Source organism: Rhinichthys klamathensis, unplaced genomic scaffold (assembly GCF_029890125.1).
Source record: "Rhinichthys klamathensis goyatoka isolate OS25496 unplaced genomic scaffold, OSU_Roscu_1.1 h1tg000029l_1, whole genome shotgun sequence".
Classification (NCBI taxonomy): Eukaryota; Metazoa; Chordata; class Actinopteri; order Cypriniformes; family Leuciscidae; genus Rhinichthys; species Rhinichthys klamathensis.
Genome location: NW_026606579.1, coordinates 2,171,614 through 2,192,010, shown reverse-complemented (window position 1 = coordinate 2,192,010; position 20,397 = coordinate 2,171,614). Strand labels below are relative to the sequence as shown.

The 20,397-nt window shown below is 39.5% G+C and overlaps 2 protein-coding genes across 4 annotated transcripts in view; one reads left to right on the top strand and one right to left on the bottom strand.

The window, feature by feature from the left end:
• Positions 1-11,190: 11,190 nt before the first annotated feature.
• ppp1r3aa (protein phosphatase 1, regulatory subunit 3Aa) lies at positions 11,191-16,349 on the bottom strand. Its single transcript, XM_056245398.1, has 4 exons — positions 15,345-16,349; positions 14,814-14,866; positions 14,656-14,732; positions 11,191-12,987 (listed from the first exon to the last, which is right to left on the bottom strand). Exons 1-4 carry the CDS (start codon positions 16,118-16,120, stop codon positions 11,191-11,193), a joined length of 2,703 nt encoding a protein of 900 aa, XP_056101373.1. The 5' UTR covers positions 16,121-16,349.
• A 2,285-nt stretch (positions 16,350-18,634) lies between these two features.
• Positions 18,635-20,397, top strand: part of foxp2 (forkhead box P2) — a 104,617-nt gene continuing 102,854 nt past the window's right edge. Inside the window, exon 1 of one of the 3 annotated variants that reach the window (XM_056245253.1) lies at positions 18,635-18,932. The gene's annotated coding sequence lies outside the window, so the exon portion shown is untranslated. The remainder of the gene's footprint in view (positions 18,933-20,397) is intronic. The other 2 variants (XM_056245257.1, XM_056245258.1) reach the window with 2 other exon arrangements.

The window sequence follows — 20,397 nt, the reverse complement described above, 5'->3', positions numbered from 1 at the left end:
TTTTTAAGCAGACATACACGCATACATAAGCCTCATGAGCTGAAGGCAGTAATTCTCATGAGCTGAAGGCAGTAATTCTCATGAGCTGACAGCTGCAGGCCGAGGTGCTGTTTGTCTAGCATGCCACTCAAGGTAAAATCAATCTCTGTGAAAAGCCATGCAAGGAAATGTACGTTTTTCCTCCTCGTGCATAGCAAGCATAAAACCTCCACCAGAGCAATAAAAACAAGCCCACTGGTTTTAGTAATCAAGGCCAGGCTTCTTTTTTTTTTCAGGTGTAATTTGTGACTACAGTGGAAGCTGCTTTCAAGTGTGTGTGAGCACCTCAGAGGAGGAGGAGTGTGAGCTGCCAGCGTTTGCAGAGGTGAAAGTCAGGGCTGTCGACTTTGTTTCACATCCTCTGCAAAGTGCCTTGTTTCCTCACCTCCCTGCTTCCATTCAATGACTTGCTGGGTGAAAAGACTGGTGTTATTTTTTTTCTTCTTTTTTAAAAAATATGAGATCACTCATTCACACAATTTTACTTGTGCTTCTGCTCTGTGAGGTTTGAATTGTCATCACCCTCACAAAAAAAGTACTGAAGTGGTACCATGTCTTATACCGCGTTACAGAATGCTTCCCCTGTGTGTGTGTGTGTGTGTGTGTGTGTGTGTGTGTGTGTGTGTGTGTGTGTGTGTGTGTGTGTGTGTGTGTGTGTGTGTGTGTGTGTGTGTGTGTGTGTGTGTGTGTGTGTGTGTGTGTGTGTGTGTGTGTGTATTAGGGGTGTAACGATATATTGTGATCGCAATACAAAAATGTAACGATATGTATCATGGATAGTGACGATATATATTGTGTATAGTTCACCCAAAATAAAATTACTGTGTGAGAAGAAAAAATCAAGTTTTCAGTTTTAGTGTCGGTAATACATTAAACTTATATTTATAATGTTGAATGTAATGTATAATAATGCAATGGGCGAATATGTGTGGGTCCTGATAATGCCAAATGTCTGATGTTACCAGTAAAACGTGGCCTACATTATTTTAAATATATCTAGTCAGTCACAGAGTGCAAGCATATTCGTCTATAATAATTCTGTATTTTCAGCTTCAGAATCATGAATATTTGTATTCTGGTGTCACTATTGTCCTGTGCATTGGGTTATCAGCACCAAGTTCAAGCCTATTCATTTCCAGCCCCAATGTAATATCCGATTTAGCATTGTAATCAACAGTAAGAAAAAATTGTTAACCTTTTATCATTTGTCTTGGAGTATCTCAATAATATCGCATCGGGAGTTCAGTATCGTGATATGTATCGAATCGTGACATGGTGGTATTGTTACACCCCTAATATATATAAAATACCATGACGGTTCTAAGGTGGTACTTTTTTTTTTGTTGTTGAAATCATTTTCAGTACCATAGTATACATCAAAGTAACATAGTGATACTATCAAGCAAGCTAATGTATATAGTGACGTAGAAAACCTCTGTAGAGAAAATAAACCAGCAACATTTATTGTTTGGAGGACTAAAACTTGATTTAAACCGACATGTTTTGGCAGCCTATAGTCAGAAAGGAGGAAATGTTGTAGGCTATATGTTGTCATCGACATTAATTACCATTGCTGATGTAACCGTCAGCAATATCAGCTTGTTTACAAGACCGCACAGAGCAGGACAACCCTCAGTGTTACACACTGGTCACCAGTGGAACAGAAATGTTGTCCTGAAGTTTTTAGTATTCCACCGTTAGATGTTGAACTGAAATACCCTCACGGTCTGATCTCTCTATTGCGTGTGGCGGAAACATATGCAGCTGCAGAACCCTGTGATGTGACCCCATGTGAATCACTGGCGACGCTCTCTACGCTGTATGGGACGGAGGATGTGTGCGCATCAAAAGAGGAAGCCAGGCGTTTTGAGATCGCCCAAAGCCTTATTCTCTGCTTTTGTGCGAACAGACAGTCGTTGACGGCTGTGGGGACAAAATGCACAAGAATAATATGTCAGACATCGCATCTCTGCACTTCATCATTATACCGTGTGTGTGTGTGTGTGTGGCTTTTTAAACCTGAATAAATATGGTGACTTTTCGCAGTCAACTCCATTCCAATGCTGAATGCTACCTAAATATTCTCTATTCCTGTAGGTATTGGAATAAAGCCAGTTTTAATAGAATCTCCCCAGACGTCTCTTCAATATATGTCTCAGTTTATTTGCCCACCAGGTTCTGTGTTTCCACCTACACTCCACACCAAATATACCCATCACGAACTAGCCATCATTATCCAACACACCTCCTCTTCATCTCCACACACAAGCAACTCGCTGGTCCCTTTATTTCAGACTGGACTCGGAGCCAAGCATCTGTGCCACCGTTTTTGCCTTCAGCAATGGAACTGATGGCAGAGGTTGTGTTTACGCCTAGTCTGAGCACTTGTCAGGCAGTGAACACTGCAGTGGAGGAGATGGATGTCATGTTGAGGCTCATGTGTTGGACAGGGAGCGATAATAAAGCGTGATTCGATGGCTGTGGAGCCGAGCTTTGAGTTGGACCAGGAGCAGGTGATTGAAAGCTCTGAGGCTCGTGCACACAATCCAGTGGACGGAGGAGACACTTCCTCAATCCATTTGCCGTCTTCTTTAGCTCCTTAGGATGTGTGTCAGTGTGTGTGTAGAAGTGTGACCCTATGCCGTATATCACTACAGAACTCTTCTGCTTTCACTAACAATAAAAGTGCCAAAAGGTAATGTGGTATTACCATGGCATTTTTATTATTGTTGCTATGATAATACCATGTTTGTTTGTTTTTCCTGGATATGGTAATATTCTTGGAAGCACCATGTAAACAATGTATCACCATAGAATTGTATGTAAGGGTACCAATAACCACCAATAACTTTTTGCCATACCCATAAAATAATGATAATGTATTATTACTGATAGAGTAGAATGAAAACAATGCTATCAACATAGTACCTTTTTGTAAGGGTACCAGCAACCACCAATAACTATTTAATATAATAATTAATAGTAAATAAACTGTGTCCTTGTACCAAGACATTGCTGTGTTTTTGTATACTATGGTCGACCCCTAGGGTGAACGTGATTTCACCAAGTACCACATGTTCCTGCATCAACATCGTTGTTGATCCTGGATCAACTTTCCAATCAACCAATCAGATTTGAGGAACAAGTTTACAGTTTATGTCAAGTTTAGGCTTAGAACCAGGGTGAAGTACTCAAACATCAGTGTTATTCACCTTTCATTACCCTCTGATTTTAGGGAAAAGTTATGGGTAGGGTTAGGTTTAGGGGTTGGGATTGGGTAAGGACTACATTTTGGGACAGGAATGTTGATCCAGGACCATGTCTTACTTGGCAAAATCACGGTGACCCATACCCTAGTATTATTATTTGTAAATATCATGTGATTATGTTAATCATTTAGTATAGCAAACATCAAAGTACCATATAATTACAATGTTTTTTTTTACATGGTACCTTGGTATTTGAATATGGTAATTATTACTACTGTATATAACAAAGTATCATACCATCACTGTACCATGGTACCATTACAGTTCTCTTTGTTAAAGTTTCGCATTGATTATGTATTCCAATTATGTGTAATCATGTGGCATTGAGTACTGTATATAGAATAAAACATCGTTATTGAGGAACAGGAAGAAAGTGAGAGAGTGAGTGTGTAACAGAAAGAGTTTGGGAATAAAAGAGCATGACACACAGAGACGTACTCATCTGACATTCACAATCTCAGTGTGTGTGAAGGAGAGAAAGAGAATGAGACAGAACATTCAGAGTAGCGTGGGAGTAAAACTCTCTCTTTCAGAACAGTTGGGATGAATCATCCAGTTTTCACCTCTCTCTCTCTCAGAGTCTTGCAGTTCGTTTATAAAACACACACTACATGGTAATGTTCTCACATGTTGAACCAGGCGTGATGCATCAAGTCAATTGTCTGTTTACGTTAAGAACATATCTGGTCTGATGTTAATATATAAATAAATATTTTATCCTTTTTGTTTCTTGGAAATAAGCAAGTAATAATAATAATAAACTATTATTAATAACAACAATTACATTAACAAAAACAACAATTATTATTTATCACAAATAACTTTGTCCTATACCAATACCTAATAATAATGGACATTATGGGTAGGACAGAAACTTACGGAAAAAGAAATTACATGAAATGTTGGGGAGTGGGATTGAGGAAATGTCGGATTCTAAATAACATTGCCTGTATGAGCACCACAGATAGATATTTTTCCTTATAAAAAAGTACTTTTTCGAATACCATGGTAAATGTAAAAAACAACATGCTATGCTGCCTTCTCGTGCTATCGGAAACTTCCTACTTCCCACTTCTGAATTTGAGGTTACGAGCTTGTTGCATTCAAGTACTTTGTTGTCAGAAAGAACAGGAATCATGGAGGACACCAGGTTTATTCTTGCCTTTATTTATTGGGAAAATCTTATTAAAGGGATATAGTTCACCCAAAAATGAAAATGTTCTCGTCATAACTCAAGTTGTTCCAAACCTGTATGAATTTCTTTCTTCTGTTGAACACAAAAGAAGATATTTTAAAGAATGTTGGAAACCAGACAGTTGACCGTAGCCATTGAAAACAATATTATGGAAGTCAGTGGTTACTGTCAACAACTTTCTTTAAAATATCTTCTTTTGTGTTCAACAGAAGAAAGAAACTCATACAGGTTTGGAACAACTTTAGGGTGAGTAAATTATATTTTTGGGTGAACTATCCCTTTAAAGCCAAAATGATATTTAGTGTCCCATTCATTGACAACCATTTAAACATTCACCTTGCCATCAAGGAATTTCGGTCAAATGCAGGCTATTTGCACTGTGTATGAAACATAAAATATGCTTCAAATGGTTATTCATGTATGTAAATATGCACTACTTTAACGACGAAACGATACGATGTCGCCATCGTGGGGAAAAAAAGCAAATAAAGACTAGCAGTCGTTCTCCTCTCCACCATGTTTAAAGTTCACAGCCCGCCCAACTCGAAACTCTGATAGCACGTAAAGGCAGTATTATTGCTACATGTCCAAAAGAACCTTATGCATCAACTGCTATTCCACAGCTCATACGCTATGCTAACATTTAATTTGTCTTGGCACTTATCCGTATAGCCTCTGTTGTAATGACTACTTACAGCAAAAACAAACTGAAGTGATTGGCTCAGGCCAAGTGGCCGTCCGAACTGGCCCTGTGACAAACTGCGGCACAGAAGCGCGTGTGTGCGTGTGTGTGTGTGTGTGTGTGTGTGTGTGTGTGTGTGTGTGTGTGTGTGTGTGTGTGTGTGTGTGTGTGTGTGTGTGTGTGTGTGTGTGTGTGTGTGTGTGTGTGTGTGTGTGTGTGTGTGTGAAAGAGAGAGAGAGAAGCCCGGGTCAACCCCTATTTCCCGTGGGACGTTGTCTCAAGAGCAACCTGTCTTCTTGCATTGAGGGCCCGAGATGTAGCACAAGCCGACACCTCATTGTGATTCATCCAGTGGAGACGTTGCCACCAGGGCACCACAGAGGCCCCTAGGGGTCCACGGGCACACTTCCAAACACCTACAACACTTCTCCTCCTTCACAATCTCTTTTTTTGTCCTCTATTCATTCCCAGCTCTGACCTCGAAGACATGGCTTTGGATCCGCATTAGGTGATAGATAACCTTCAGTTGACTGACTGATAGCACAGATCGAATAGTGACTTTCACGGGTAAGAAACATTATGAGAGGAATTTAAATGTGTGTATATAATCAGTCTAATAAGTCTAATGCAGATTGCAAATCTATTATTTTATAACTTTATGTTATAATGACCATGTACGTTTTGATTTGGGTCATGTGTATTCTGAACAAAATGCATGGCCCATGCAAAAAGTGACATTTATAGGTAAGGCTCTCTTAAATAGTACTACCTCGGTTGAGGTTCCAAGTGAGCCGTCCCGATACTAAACTGTGACATGTAAACACTGCAAATCCCTGATTAGTCAGAGCGAATTGTCACTGCCAGCGCCATTGGATTTGCGGCACGAGACATCAAACTCGAACAAACAAACTTCTTCATTTTGCAGTGGAAAACATCCACATGCCGAGAATCAAAAACAGCATTCCGTCGATAATATGCTCCATTGCTCCGGTGTTGTGCGTTCGTTGTGTCCCATTTACGATGATGTCAGTGGAAAAGCGAACCGAGCCGTGCCGTGGAAAAGCGCCTTTAGGGTCGACATTATGGTAAAAGTGTTAGCAGAGATTTTAAGGTTTAGCTGGCTGAAAATGCCATGCCAAACCAGCCTAAGATGATCTTCTGGTCTTTGCTGTTTTATGTTGGTCTTAACTGGTCGTCAATCTGGTTTTCCCAGTCTGACCATCTGAAAAGTGCTGCAAACATCTCTAAAACCTGCCTACAGATGGGTATGACCAGGCTAGAAGAACCGCCAAGACCAGCAATCGGTTTAGGCTGGATTTCCTCAGGCTCTGTTAAGATCTGCAACATCTCTATCAATTTAATCCAACTGCATTTCATAATCTAGAGATGTTAAGATGTAAAAAAAAAAAAGATCTTAAAACCAGCCTAAGATGGGCTGCTGGTTTTATCTGGTTTATGATGGTCATTCATCTGGTCTCCTCTCTAAAACCTTGGAGACCAGCTAAGACTTGCAAAGAAATTTAGGCTGCATGGTTTAAGATGTGTTTTTTTTTTCAGATTATTTTAAGATCTGCAACACCTTATATTTCAATCAGATTAAGCTTGATTAAATCAATTTAGTTGGATCCATAACCCTCTTAAACTAGCCTAAGATGATTTGCTGATCTTATACTGATTGGGTGATGTTAGAGGGTTTTTTGGGCAGTTATGATCTGCTCAAACCACATGAAGGCTTTTCAGTCTGATAGCACAATTTTTCAAATTATTAAATGGATTATTAGGCTGCATGTGAATTTAGCTTGAAAGGACAACAGTCATTTAACTTGATTGCTTCTGCAGTTTACGCAATTTCTGTAGAGTTTGCAGAACACCGCTATACATTCTGTTGGTAACATACACAGCACTATATAAATGTGTACAGGGCGGGATGAGGTAACTTGGCAAGCCCACACGAAACCCAGAGGGGGAGAGAGAAAGATTAGAGAGCGTTGGATGTATGTGTGATCTGTCCTTGTGTGCTTGGATGTTTCAATAATGATGTATGAGCACTTGGCCTCCTGGGATACCCAGGATGTAACCCAGATTCTGTGCTCGGACATGCGAGAAGACGGATGACTGTGTTGTGTGTTTTATGTGTTTTATATGTGTGGGTGTATGAGAAAGCGAGGCAGATCTCGATGGTACTGTACATGCTGCCATCGTGTGTCTGGTAGCCTGCTCTGTTTTAGCTGGGAGCTAATGCTAGCCCTTCAGTCCCCAAAACAAACATATTCAATCAATATTTGTGTGTATTACAATTTTCTACATGGCAGCAACATATTTCGTTGGCTTCTATTGCTGTTTGAGTGTTTGACCCACCACAATCTGTCAGTACACTCCCTCCAGACTGCTTTATTCCTGTTTGAGCTGTAAGGAGTAAAATTGCTGTTGTGGCTCCATCTAGTGGCTCCATTCTATTCCATTCCAAAACAAAACAAAAATACAATACAAAAACTAAAACTGATTTATAAATGAATATTCAAATAAAATATAAATAACAAGTTTTTAAAAAACTGAAATATAAATGAATAAAAATTATAGAATATAAATAAAATTAATATATAAATAAAAATGAAGTATTAATAAAAAACAAATTTTTTACAATTAATTGATTATTTTACAATTACATTTAACTAATTTTGATATGGGCAGATGCAAAATCTGGCAGTGTACTGTGTTTTTTGAAACCCAGAAATGTTTAGACTGATCAGCTTTAAAGGAACACTTAGATAAGTCCATACATACCTTTTTCATCTCCGTGCGTGCTATAAGTCTGTTTGACGCACCCACCGCTAGCCTAGCTTAGCACAAAGACCGGATGTAGATGGTTGCAGCTAGCATACTAATCCAAATAAGTGACAAAATAACACAAACATTTTCCTATTTAAATGCATAGTTTAAATGTTGTGATCGCGTGTGATCGTCTCAGGTGCTGCGGTTATCACTCCGCCCAAGTAGCAGTGCTTCGCCTTCAGAGAATATAGTTCCCAGTGTTTATACGGTTAAAATATGTCTGTGTCTCATGTGACTTTGTTTTTTGTACACTCTGTGACTATACAAATCACAACATGTAAATAGGAAAATGTTTGTGTTATTTTGTCACTTATTTGGATTAGTATGCTAGCTGCAACCATTTACATCCAGTATTTGTGCTAAGCTAGGCTAGCGGTGGGTGCGTCAAAGAGATTTATAGCACGCACGGAGATGAAAAAGGTATGTATGGACTTATCTAACTCTGGGGGATAAGGTGAATAGGCTAAAGTCCCAAAAAGTCGGAGTGTTCCTTTAAGAAAAAAAGAAAGGGTGCCAACATGCAGCACATAATTAAACGCAAAGCAAGCATGCATGAAACATCTGAAGTGTTCACGCCTTCGAAAAAATCCCTCATGTGACCGTTGTGACATTTTAGCTCTTGGCCCTTGTGTCTTTCATCTGGGAACGGGTTTGGGAATATCATGTTCCTCCTGAGTCACTTCAATTACAAACTGCTGAACGCAATGTAAATGCACAGGAAAGACGTGCTGTAATAATCAACAAACCTATGTCTGTTTGTCATGAAGTTGCTCAGCACATACATGCATAATAAAACCACAAATGCCAGATGGTGCAAATTGGTACTTGGTTTTGTTATGAGTAACTGTAAGTGCCCTGGAATATTTGCTTTCGGTGCCTATTATTTATTCATTGAGTTGTTTTTATGGCAGTGTTTTTATTTGAATTTGACCTCAGTATTTTTCATTTGCTTTCATTTTAATTTCAGCATTTCTCCTGCAGACCAACACAAAATACCATGTGTGAATGCCTGGATCATCTGCACACACTGTATGCTATTCAAATAGGCCTACGTGAAATTGCATAAAAGACCAGCATGTAAAAGTGCCTTTTATGACATTATTAGCAGACAAGTTTAAATACACATCTGAGAGGTTTAGATGACCTTTAAACTTCCTTAGATGTAATACAATATCATTTTTCTGGTCTTCCAGTCACAAGACCAGTTCTAACCAGCATGGTCCAATGTGGATAGTCTTTTAGCAGTGTAAGCTTTCATAAAATGAATATTCCAGTGTAATATTTTCAACCTTTGTCACTTAATGTGTGAATAAATAAAAAGATAATACTTAGCTTCCTACTTTTGGGGATTTTAATGTTTCTTAGAATGGTTACATGGTGTAAATATTGTTGTGAATACAGGTATTAATAACAGTAAAACTATGAATGTGTGCTTTTTCTTTACAGATGAACGGCTCCAGTGAATGTGAGGTGAGCAGCCAGACGCTGAAAGGTCAGAGTCATAATGACTGGATCATATGACCGCAGACACACACACACACACACACATTGGGAAATTGCACTACTTTGTGTCGCATTTCAGCTCACAGTCATGCATCTTACTGACTAAACACCCATAATCCAGTTCAACAAGGCTTAAAAATCATGTCATACTTTTGACCCAACACACCATGCGTGTATGTAAACTACTCTTATTATAGATTGTGCCTTTTTGACATATGGACTACTTTTATGATACCGGTGTTTTAAAGATTGAGTATCCATTCACTGTAATTGCATGGGAAACTAATTTTGTGTTCTGACATAAGGGTGTGTAAATGATGGGAATTTTCACTTGTCCATAAAGTATGTGTTTAACTGGTATGTATGAATTACCTAGAGCTATGTTCACATATCAGAGGGTCTAGAAACCCTGTCCCTTTTCCAGCCTCTGCCTCATACTCTCTCCTGTCTTATGGGAACAGAGACATTGTGGGATTTGTAGGAAATGTCACGTCTGTCACACACATCCCTAAAGAGACATGAAATGCCCTCTGTGTCCTCACGGGCTACATAGCGCATTTGATACGCCTTTGTATAACCCCAGTGAAACATTTCATAAAGGTACAGTACCAGTCAAAATTTTGGACACACCAAACTAAATATATGTTCCTCATGATCTTCAAACCTTTTTGATCCAGACACTTAAAATTGTTAACATTTTGTATACAGCTATAAACTCTGCTTACCCTAGTGAACAATAAATGTACCAAAATGTATTTGAAATATGTTTATTTTATGCTAAGTATACTACAAATACATTTACATACTTATGTACGTACATATTATAAATACCCTGCAATTGTACTTTCGGTATACTAAATTGTACTTAAACAAAAAAGTCTGCTAAATTGGAACTAATTTTGTACTTAATGCACTTTAGTTATCCAGAAATAGTGCTGAGGTCCAACTAAAGATATACTTTAGTAAATTTGATTATGCTAAAGTGGAACTATTGCTAGTATACTTCAGGTACACTTTAAATATCTTGCATTTAAAGACTGATATTATACAGAGATCATACTATCCTTACTAATAGTGATATCAAAACACATTCTAGGCCTAATATATAAAAATGTGCATTGTGCAATAAAGAAGTACTCCAAATAAAGTTTAATTGTAATATTTATATCAGTAAGTCTCAAGCGATAGGTCAGTAAATGTTAATGGATTTGTACTTAGTATGAAATAAACGTATTTTAAATACATTTTGGAATACGTTTTTTTTTTTCACTTTGGTAGGTTCATCAATTTAAATTAATGTAATGTAATTGTTATTATGTTATGTAATTTTAATTCTAAAATATCTAAAATCCTTGAAACAAGATCAATCTGAGAAGCAACAATACATGAGGCATTAAGAGACATTATATGAGTGTTTTTCTTTGTTGTTGTTGTCTTTGGAAGATCTTTTTTACACTTACACAAGATACAACATATGAAAATCAAAACAAGTCTTCATATCTCCGTGTGCTGTTTCTTGTCAAGCAGCTTAAATATATCTTCCTTTAAGGACTTTTTAAGGATATTTTCAATGAAAAACAAAGCTTGGCTCGTAGCATCACTTCATGTCACTTCTCGTTTAAGAAACGCACATCATTTGACAAGAACTTCCTGCCTGATCTCAGTCCACATCAACAGCCACATCCAGACGCTGTTTCGTGCCCTGGCTGCACAACCAGCACAGAGAAAACCGATAGTCCAAGCCAGGTCGGCAGGTCGTACAGATACGCCGTTATGAAGATCACGAACAGAATAGCGTACACGAGAGCCTTGGTCATGTGACCCATGGAGCAGAACTCCCTCCACCATGACAACATCCTGTTGCTGCACAAGTGCATGCTGGGTAATGGCGTGCGGTGTTCACCCTCTCGGTTCGGTCGCTGGGGTTCTTGAAAGTTTCCGAGAGTCTTCCCAAGCTCAAAGTCCTCTTCTGGAGAAGTGACCTCACTTTTCTTTGCAGATGTTGTCTGAAGGAGGTGCTTGGATGGGTCAGTAACTGCTGGATGGGTCGCCTGGAGTAACTCAAACTCTTTCTCTTCTCCATCTGTGCAACTGTCCCCCACCGCTCTGGAGTCCTCTACAAGCTCTCGTTTGGTTTCCGAACGTTTTTCAGCGCTTTCGCCTTCTTGAGCAGTCGTCTCATTCAGTTGCTCCTTCATTTTAAGTCCTTCGTTTCCCTCAAACCTTCTCTCTTCGATTTTCAGTAGCTCTGAATGGTCTTTGTTAAGATTCTTGTTCGACATGCATAATTCGCTCTCATTAAACGCCTCGCTCGCGCACGATGAAACGCTCCGTGTTTCTGCGCTGTGATCCCTAGTTGTTTCATCTCGTCCTTTTCCACTGCTTTCCGTCTCCTCTTCATGTACTTCTCTATAAAACTCTCTCATTTCCACCTGCTCCTCGCTATCATCTTTATTTATATCTTTCCTTTCTGAAGAAGATCCCTCGGCCTGTCTATTTGTGAGCGACACGTCCCTGATACCCGTAAATGTCAGGGTGTCTTTGACCGCTCTGTGTGTGTTTTCTTTAACCTTTGAGGTGTCGAAGCTGCCTGTGCATTCTTCAGGTGAGATTCCATCTCCGGCTTCTGAATTCTGAGTCTCGGTGTCATGTGCGGTTCGAGTTTCGTCCCCCGAGCTTGCCTTGGTCGTGTCTTGACTCAAAGATCCCCTTGTGTGCTCATGATGTGAGGCCTGGCGGTCACGAGATGCCTCAAACTCTCTTCCCACCCTCTCTGGCTCCGATCCCAGAGCAGAACATGGTACTCTAGTGAGCCTTGGCTCTTTCACTAGCTGGTAACCCCAAACCTGATCTCTAGAAGGACCTTTTGATTGCTCTGTGGGATCACATCTTACAATTTCCATTGCTGTCATGTCACCAGACCCATGATTGTTGTCTTTCTCAGCTCCCTTGTCCTCCAATGAAGTTACGACTTTGTCCCTTGAGTCTAAAACTTCTGATTGGCAAAGTGTCTCTGTAGGAGGACACGTTTGTTCCTGTATATCACTGTGAGTGTGTGTTGTGTCAGTGCTGTTAAGAAAAGCTTTCCAGATGTCAGAAGTCGATTTTGCTACGTGATCTTCAACTTGCCAGCCTGTTTCACTGTAGGCATCAGGAGGGTTTGCATGGGGAGGGGTGGTTGTTGTTGTTGTTGTTGTCGTTGTTGTTGATGTCGTTGTACTGCCCCAATCCAGAGAAAGTAAAGGGATCTGGTGGTACATTAGTATAGGTGGCGTGTCCATACCGTGTCCTTGCCGGCTGTGGACAACCGGCAGGTCAGTTCTACTTGGCATACCAAGCCTTGGGATGGACATGGTACTTTCATTTGTGTTGGAATTACATCTATTCTGGGTTTCCATTGCTTTCTGAGCGAAGTAGTCTTGCACGTGTGCCAAACGAGCAGCTTGACGTTTCCTACGACGATCCACCTGTCAAAAAAGACACAACGTGGAGGAAAATGTTTTGGTTTTCTGCTGACTTTATCATGTCTTGTTTGTAATGAGAGGTATTTCATTTTTTGCAAAATGGCGTTAATTTATTTAAATTTATCCTGACTAATAATTTGTAGTTCACACATTGTTGTACTTTTTAACTCTTTCCCCCACCAAAGTTAACAGCCAACGCCAGTGTTTTCAAAAGTTTCATGGCCGCCAGAATATTTTGAATATCTGAACATGCAATATTTCAAAAGAAAGAACAAAGCCTCTGCTTTTAAACAAAAAAACCTGTTTTATTCTAGCTTAATGCATTCTTCTTTTATCAACGCTTGAATGTGGGTCGACAGTTCATTCAGTAACATTAGGCAGTTTTGATCTATTACTGTTTAATGTTTATGATCGCGTTATTCATAGATATCCATAATAAAGGCTAGATGTCTCGTCCGCGCTGCTGGCCAATGGAGGTCGATGTCTGCACCTGGCGGCCATCTTGTCACAGGCAGCTCGCTCACTCGTAACATTGTGTTTTAATGGTGCATGTACTTTTGAAATAACCATAACTTGCTCAATTTTCTACCGATTTTCAAACGGTTTGGTTTGTTATAAACGTCAGAGATGTAGTTATGACACTGCATACTTATGAATAATAAGTGTATAAATAAATAATCATCCAGAATTATAGCCACGTCAATAAAGTTTGTAAGAAACCAAACCGTTTGTAAATCCGTCAAGATTTCAATGAGATAAGAGTATTTGTGTTCGTGCTGATCACTCATCTTACATCAGGTAAGTGACCACAGAGCCCGCCTGAAAGCTTGCCTGTGACAAGATGGCCGCCGGTGATGACGATAGAGACTCCGCCGTTAGACATCTAGCCTTTATTATGGATATCTATGATCATAATGGTTTGTTTGAGCCTTGCCCGTGATGACGATAGAGACTCTGCCGTTAGACATCTAGCCTTTATTATGGATATCTAAGGCGTTATTTTGCATTACATATGATATTGCTTCTTTCTGCTTCTTCTTTGCCTGTTTTGATCAGAAGATTCAGGACTCTTTCAGAAGATGCCTTATAGCGCCCCCTACCATATAACAGTGAAAACACAGAAAGCCGGAAATTTCTGTCAATGGTGGGGAAAGAGTTAAAAGGATAGTTCACCCAAAAACATTGTTCCAACTCCTTTATATCTTTCCATTGTTTTTTGCCAGAACAAAACCAGGATACTCTTCTTTTTTTTATTTAATGATAATGATTTCCTTTTGTTTGTGGAAAAAAACATACAGGTAAAATGACAAAGTTGAGTAAATCATTTTTCTAACTGCCCCTTTTCGGGCCTAATGGTTAGAGAGTCAGACTTGTAACCCGAAGGTCACGGGTTCGATTCTCAATATCGGCAGAAAAGGTTTATGGGGGGAGTGAATGTACCCTCAATACCCACGACTGAGTTGCCCCTGAGCAAGGCACCAAACCCCCAATCACTCCCCGGGCGCCACAGCGAATAGCTGCCCACTTCTCTGGGTGTGTGTGTCCACGGTTTGCAGTGTGTGTGTGTGTGTGTGTTTTGCATGGGTTACCATACTTAGCCTTCACTTCACTTCACTTCACTAAATGCACTTCTTTGTCTCTGAACCTTGACATTACACTCATTGACCATACCAGAGTTTTGCAGCAGTCCTTAATGGATTTGTAGGGAGTGATTCCTGCTTCTTCCTCTGTTTTGGGTGTGACTTGCTCTGGAAAAGAAAACAAACTCAAACTGAGTCTCATGAAGAATCAAAGGACCCTATTTCCAGATTTCCACATAAGAAACCCACCTGAGATCTCCCCGCTCGCCTCTGCGGGTGTCGCCTCCGTGCAGATCTTTTTGCTGTAAATATACGGCAGGTTTTCAATTACACACACCAGCCATGTGTTTAAACATACCATCTCCAGTCAAAACAAAGTTTTGCGCTTGATTGGAAAACCTAGAGTAAGACGTCTCTGTTTTTTTTCTTGGATAGTTTCACCATCTACATGAATATGATAGTCTCTTGAACTCTTCAGTAATCTGCATGATTTTAGGTGTCATTCATGTCCGGGGTGAGTCTCACACCAAAGGTTAATACTTCCAATAAGCACTGTGTTCAAATCCTGACTGTAAGAATGAGTAAAAGTGATGATTCTACACTCTAAAAATGCTGGGTTGTTGCAACTCAAATTTGGGTCAAATATGGACAAACCCAACTGTTGGGTTAAGTTTTTTATTTAAATGTTTTACCCAGCGGTTGGGTTTGTCCATATATTTGACCCAAATTTGGGTTGAAACAACCCAGCATTTTTTAGAGTGTAGTGACAGTGTTCCCTACCTGATTGCTTTAAGGCAGCTCCTGATGCTTTTCTGGTTACTCTCCTCTACTAACTTCTCCCTTTCACTTTCTTTCTCTTTTTCTCTCTGATCACTCCTTCGTCTTTGGTGGCAGAAGACGATGTAGTTCGTCCCTCCATTGTTGTCCCAGAAGGTTCCGACATCGCTCTCGTAGCGCAGACAGAACTCCATCCGAACCCCTTCGACCTGGAATGGAGGCGTCAGCGCGAGAAGGAAAGAGAAGCAGTCCGTCTCTCCGTCGCTAGACCCGGGCACGTACTCGGCCAGCAGCTCGGAGTGGCTCTGCCAGCCGTCCAGCGAGACGCGGATGTAGACGGCCTTGTGGAAGCAGAGGTTAAGAACGCGGACGATGCCCCGGATCGTGGTGGATCCAGGGAGAAGCTCGATGCGCTCCAGCTCCAGCTTCTGCTGCTGAAGTCTCACCTCCATGTCCTGGTTTAAGACAGGGAGGGTGAAGAGGCATGAGATGTAGTATTCCTCACCCTCTCTACCGTCCGCCTCCGGCCTTGATACATCCCGGTTATCGTACTCCTTCACGGAAACCAGGTCTAGACCAAAGGCATCCGCAAACGACACCTTTCGTCGTACGGCTACCGGTGGGGGCTCGGGTTCCTCCTCCGATTCCTCTGCAGAGCTTCCATCTGAAATCCGCTCTAATTTGATGATTTCCTCTTCGTTTTTCATCATCCAGTCCCTGCAGATGTCAGGCTCCATGTTTTTGGAGACCATGGAGGGTGCAAGCTCTTCCACAGACATGCCTGGGTAATGCTGACGGGGTAACAGCACTAACCGCCTGAAAGACTCGCTCGCAACGTGACTTGGCACAGAGCATCAGGTTGCAGCTGAACATTGTGTGGTTGCCAGGCTTAAAAATAGCTGTGAACTATGCTTGTCTTCCTGGTCACTAGAGTCTGGTTGACGTGGGACACTTTGATGTGTCCATGTCATCTGTTGAACTCTCCTGAATCTGGAGATAGCTTCGGTAAATGCTCATGAATCATACGTGTGAATCTGTACCGAAACAACACAATGCTTCCGTTTGAGACTGGGGCTAGTTGTCACATCGGGAGCGATATAACTAGAGTTTCAAATGCTTGTGGGTTTTTTATATTGGTTTCAAATTGGTTTATTGGATTTTTGTGAATTCTGTCATCCAAACAAACTGATATTTGGTGCAATGGTGATATTTTATTTATATATATGTTGGATAAACAAGTGAAATCAATAAAACCGCACTGTTATTTAATTATATTCAGATATTATAATGATAATATGTCAGGTTGGGGCAAGTTCTCATGATTCAATTCATGAATGATATTTATATTGATTTCACTTGTATGCGTGTGTGTGTCTACGCTTGCTTGCTTCATTATTTTTTTTATAAAATCATGCTAATTTTTTGGGTGGATTTTAGTTATGGGATTTTTCCTTTAATTGTATAATTACCGGTATTTAATCAATGATTAAATCCTTGTGTGTTGTGAATTCCAAAAATGTGCTGCAGGCCATTGGTATTCAGTGTTTTAGTGCATGAACTCAATTGACCACTAGGTGGCAGTGTCTAATCAAAGTTCTGTGCACACTCGCGTTTCATTGACAATCAAATGTGGATTCCAAAGCATTCCAGTAGGTGGCAGCAAACTCTTATGTTTTGTGCTAGGATCCCAGAGTTTTTTCAAAATGATTTCCCCCTCCTAAATTTGATATAGAAAATACATTTGTGTTTTTGATTTCTTTGTGATAAAAGCCATGAAATATTAGCATTTTCTTGATTAAACGTTTTTCTTTAAATGGCATGCACGTGGCGAAAAGAAGGCATCCAAAATTCTCTGATCAATGAACAAAACAAAAAAATCCTTAACACCTTTGCAGACATCTGACAGATAATTGTTATCGGATTTTGGAGTGTTAAAATGTTCTCATAAAACCAGGTCAAAATCTGCGGCATCGCCTCCTTATTTAAATATGCATTTGATCAAAATTATTTTGATGTTATGCAAATATCACCAGCCATCTAATATGTACTAAGATCCCTTTTTTTAAACACCCAGTGTTTTCAACCAAAATATAGAATGAAGATATTAAATTCAGACAGAGACAGATAATTCATTCACAAAGAGAGATTTCTGATATTATCAATCTTTAATCTGAAAATCTTTTATTTTTTATCCAGTTTTATTCATATGAAAATGTCAAGGCAGTGGCACACAGTTACAGTACACATGTGATGCAGAACGTACAGTATGTGCATCATTCTCAGAAGCTTTAGTAATTCGAGCACATAAATGGGCAAAAGCAAAAATGATTTGAAAACCAGCAGTTCATCACTCATATAAACAATATCTCATCAAAATGAACAGATGCTGTCGATCTACTGTTGATCATCTCAAGGTTCAGGGGTGTGTGAACTGTTTAGCATGTGTTGATAAATTTCATGTGCAATGATATAAAAATTGTTTAATACAATAAGCACACAAAACATTTTACAACAAAAAACTATAATTCTCTGTTCTTTTGTTCTGAACACACTGCTCATTGCTCAGAATTGTATAGACTTTACCTCCATAAATTACACTTTTGAAGACTTTGTTTGTTTGTTTGCTTATTGTTATTTATGTGCAATACATAATAATACAATATGTATTAACTTTATTTAATCACAAACATAAATGAATATGGATTACACTTTTGGATAATAATAATAATAATGGTAACATTAGTTTAGAGTCCAATTCTCACTATGAACTAGTTGCTTATTATCATGCATATTACTAGGATATTGGCTGTTTATTAGCACTTATTCTGCATGACCATGTTCTACATCCCTTAAACCCAATACCTAAACGTAACAACTACCATACTAATTATTAATAAGCAGTAATTAGGAGTTTATATGCAAAAGTGGTAGTTAAAATTTAGTTAAAAGTAAAAATTGGACCCTAATCTAAAGTGTGACAATACGAATAATAATAATATAGCCTAAACAAAGTAAAAATAAAATTAGTAAATAAAATCTAGAATAAATGACAGGACTTCACATTCCTACTCCTCAGACTATATTAATCTCTTTAGCAAATTAACCAACTGATCTTGGTTTCTTCTGCTTAGTGATTAGTGACTCGAAAAACAAAACAAACTTCTAATGACTGTATTGTTTACGCGGCAGGTGGACATGTGTCACGTGGGGTCGCAGTACGCCAAAAAATAACAACATGCACGTCCGCATAAGTGCCCCCTCGCATTCTAATAAGCTAGTCCCCCCTCAAAAAAACTCGGCCGAAACATTGCGATGCATTGAATCGAGATACAAAAAAACAAGCTGCCGCTTCGCGTTGCGCGTCATGCGAGCGCATTCAAACAGGAGTCGGTGTTACTCGTGCGTTTTTTTATACTGTTGCGTCGGTAATAACAGCAGCACACTGACTGAAGACAAGCAGCGTCTCGCGGCTCCGAGCGGAGGAATATCAACAGCGCGTGCTGTGCGTTTGTTTGTAGCGCTTTTTTAAACCACTGACTTGTAAACACGCGAAACTTTGCATCCGCGAGGGAGATACATTCACTTATTTTGGTGAGTTTTCACGTTTATGCCTTCCATACACTGACCTTCTCAGTTTGACTTCACTTAGAAGTTGCAGATGGGTTGTTTAGTGCTTGTTGGATGGTTTATAAAGTGTTTGTGTTGTTAGAAGTCAGTACCGTGATTATATCCTCATAATCGATAAACATCCAGTGACAGTTTTGTGGCATTTTAGATTATTGCATCGCCTTTTAATGCTCATCAACTTTCGTTGTGTTTATTGCTGTTTGTATTTGTGCGTTTTAGTTTTAAAACAACCTGAGTGAAATGTAAACGTAGCCTAGGATTAATTTATTTTTGAAAATAATAACAATAACAACAACAGCATAACTGTCCGTTTAAAAATAAAGGATTTTAGTTAATGCATTAAGCCAGGCATACAATGTAAATATGCAGAAATGTACATGATCTATTATTGCACTCGAATCACTACATTTACTGTTTGTACAATTATGTTCAAGTGATTAAGACTGTTTTAATAGGTTTATATTTTTTAAAAAATGAAATCAGGTAAAAAAAAATTAATACACTGATTAGGTTGTCTGAACGATTATTTAGTTGTCTGTGTTTAAGCTTTGTGATTTTGCATGAGATATAAAATTTTAGATTGTCTAAAAGTGACATTTACTAATATATTATATGTTATGTATTGAAGATAATTTATATTATTATTATTATTATAATCATTAACATTAATCTTACCGTGGCTGCTTGCTCCATTTCCATGATCCGGAGTGAATTCTTCACAGGAGCAGTGAGTGTCAGGACAGTAAGCCTGATGTATTGGAGTGTTAATGGACAGCACTCCTCTCTTAAGACACAGTCACATCTACTGGCAGTGCAGTTTCAGTGGGTTCAAGGGATCTGGGATTTTTTTTTTTTTTTTAACAAGGTGTGTAGTATTACAGCTCGTATCATGGCTGTGATTAACTCTGAGAGTTTTCGGTTGCAGAAGCACCTCAGTTTGGCTCCGGCAGCTGTGCAGGTGAGGTGCAGGTGTGCATCATGGTGTTTCGTCACTCATCGCTGTGTCGCTTCAAAAAGGCTGTAATAGCAGTAGTAAAATTTCAAGCAAACCTACATACACACACACACCTCGGCAGCTCCTGTAATGTGAAGCCCGGCCCTTTGTTAGCCCCACGCAGTTCTTCCCAGGTGATTTTAATTAGCACTGTTTCAGTGAGCAGTGTTTGGAGCGTGATGTTTCACGTACGACATGTGACGGGAGGGGGGGACGGCTGACCTGAGACAGGAAAGAGGGGCCGATATTGCAATTATCCTGATGTTTTTGTAGGCACAGGCTGATTACGGCTGGGGTGTGTGCATGCACTGCTTTGCGTTAAAAGGAAAGACATCCTTTTAAAATGAATGCATGTGCATTGAGTAAAATAAAATGATTTTGGCTGGGTTAAGATGGCATTGTGATTTGACTTCTTGTAGGTTACGCCTTTATACG

Bases quoted from the DNA above. Each gene is read 5' to 3' on its own strand.
- ppp1r3aa (XM_056245398.1), bottom strand. From the start codon at position 16,120: ATGTCTGTGGAAGAGCTTGCACCCTCCATGGTCTCCAAAAACATGGAG. The intron at 14,867-15,344 runs GTAGGGAACACT...GTATATTTACAG, and splicing joins AGCTGCCTTAAAGCAATCAG to CAAAAAGATCTGCACGGAGG. The intron at 12,988-14,655 runs GTATGGTCAATG...CTTTTTTGACAG, and splicing joins AGGACTGCTGCAAAACTCTG to GTGGATCGTCGTAGGAAACG.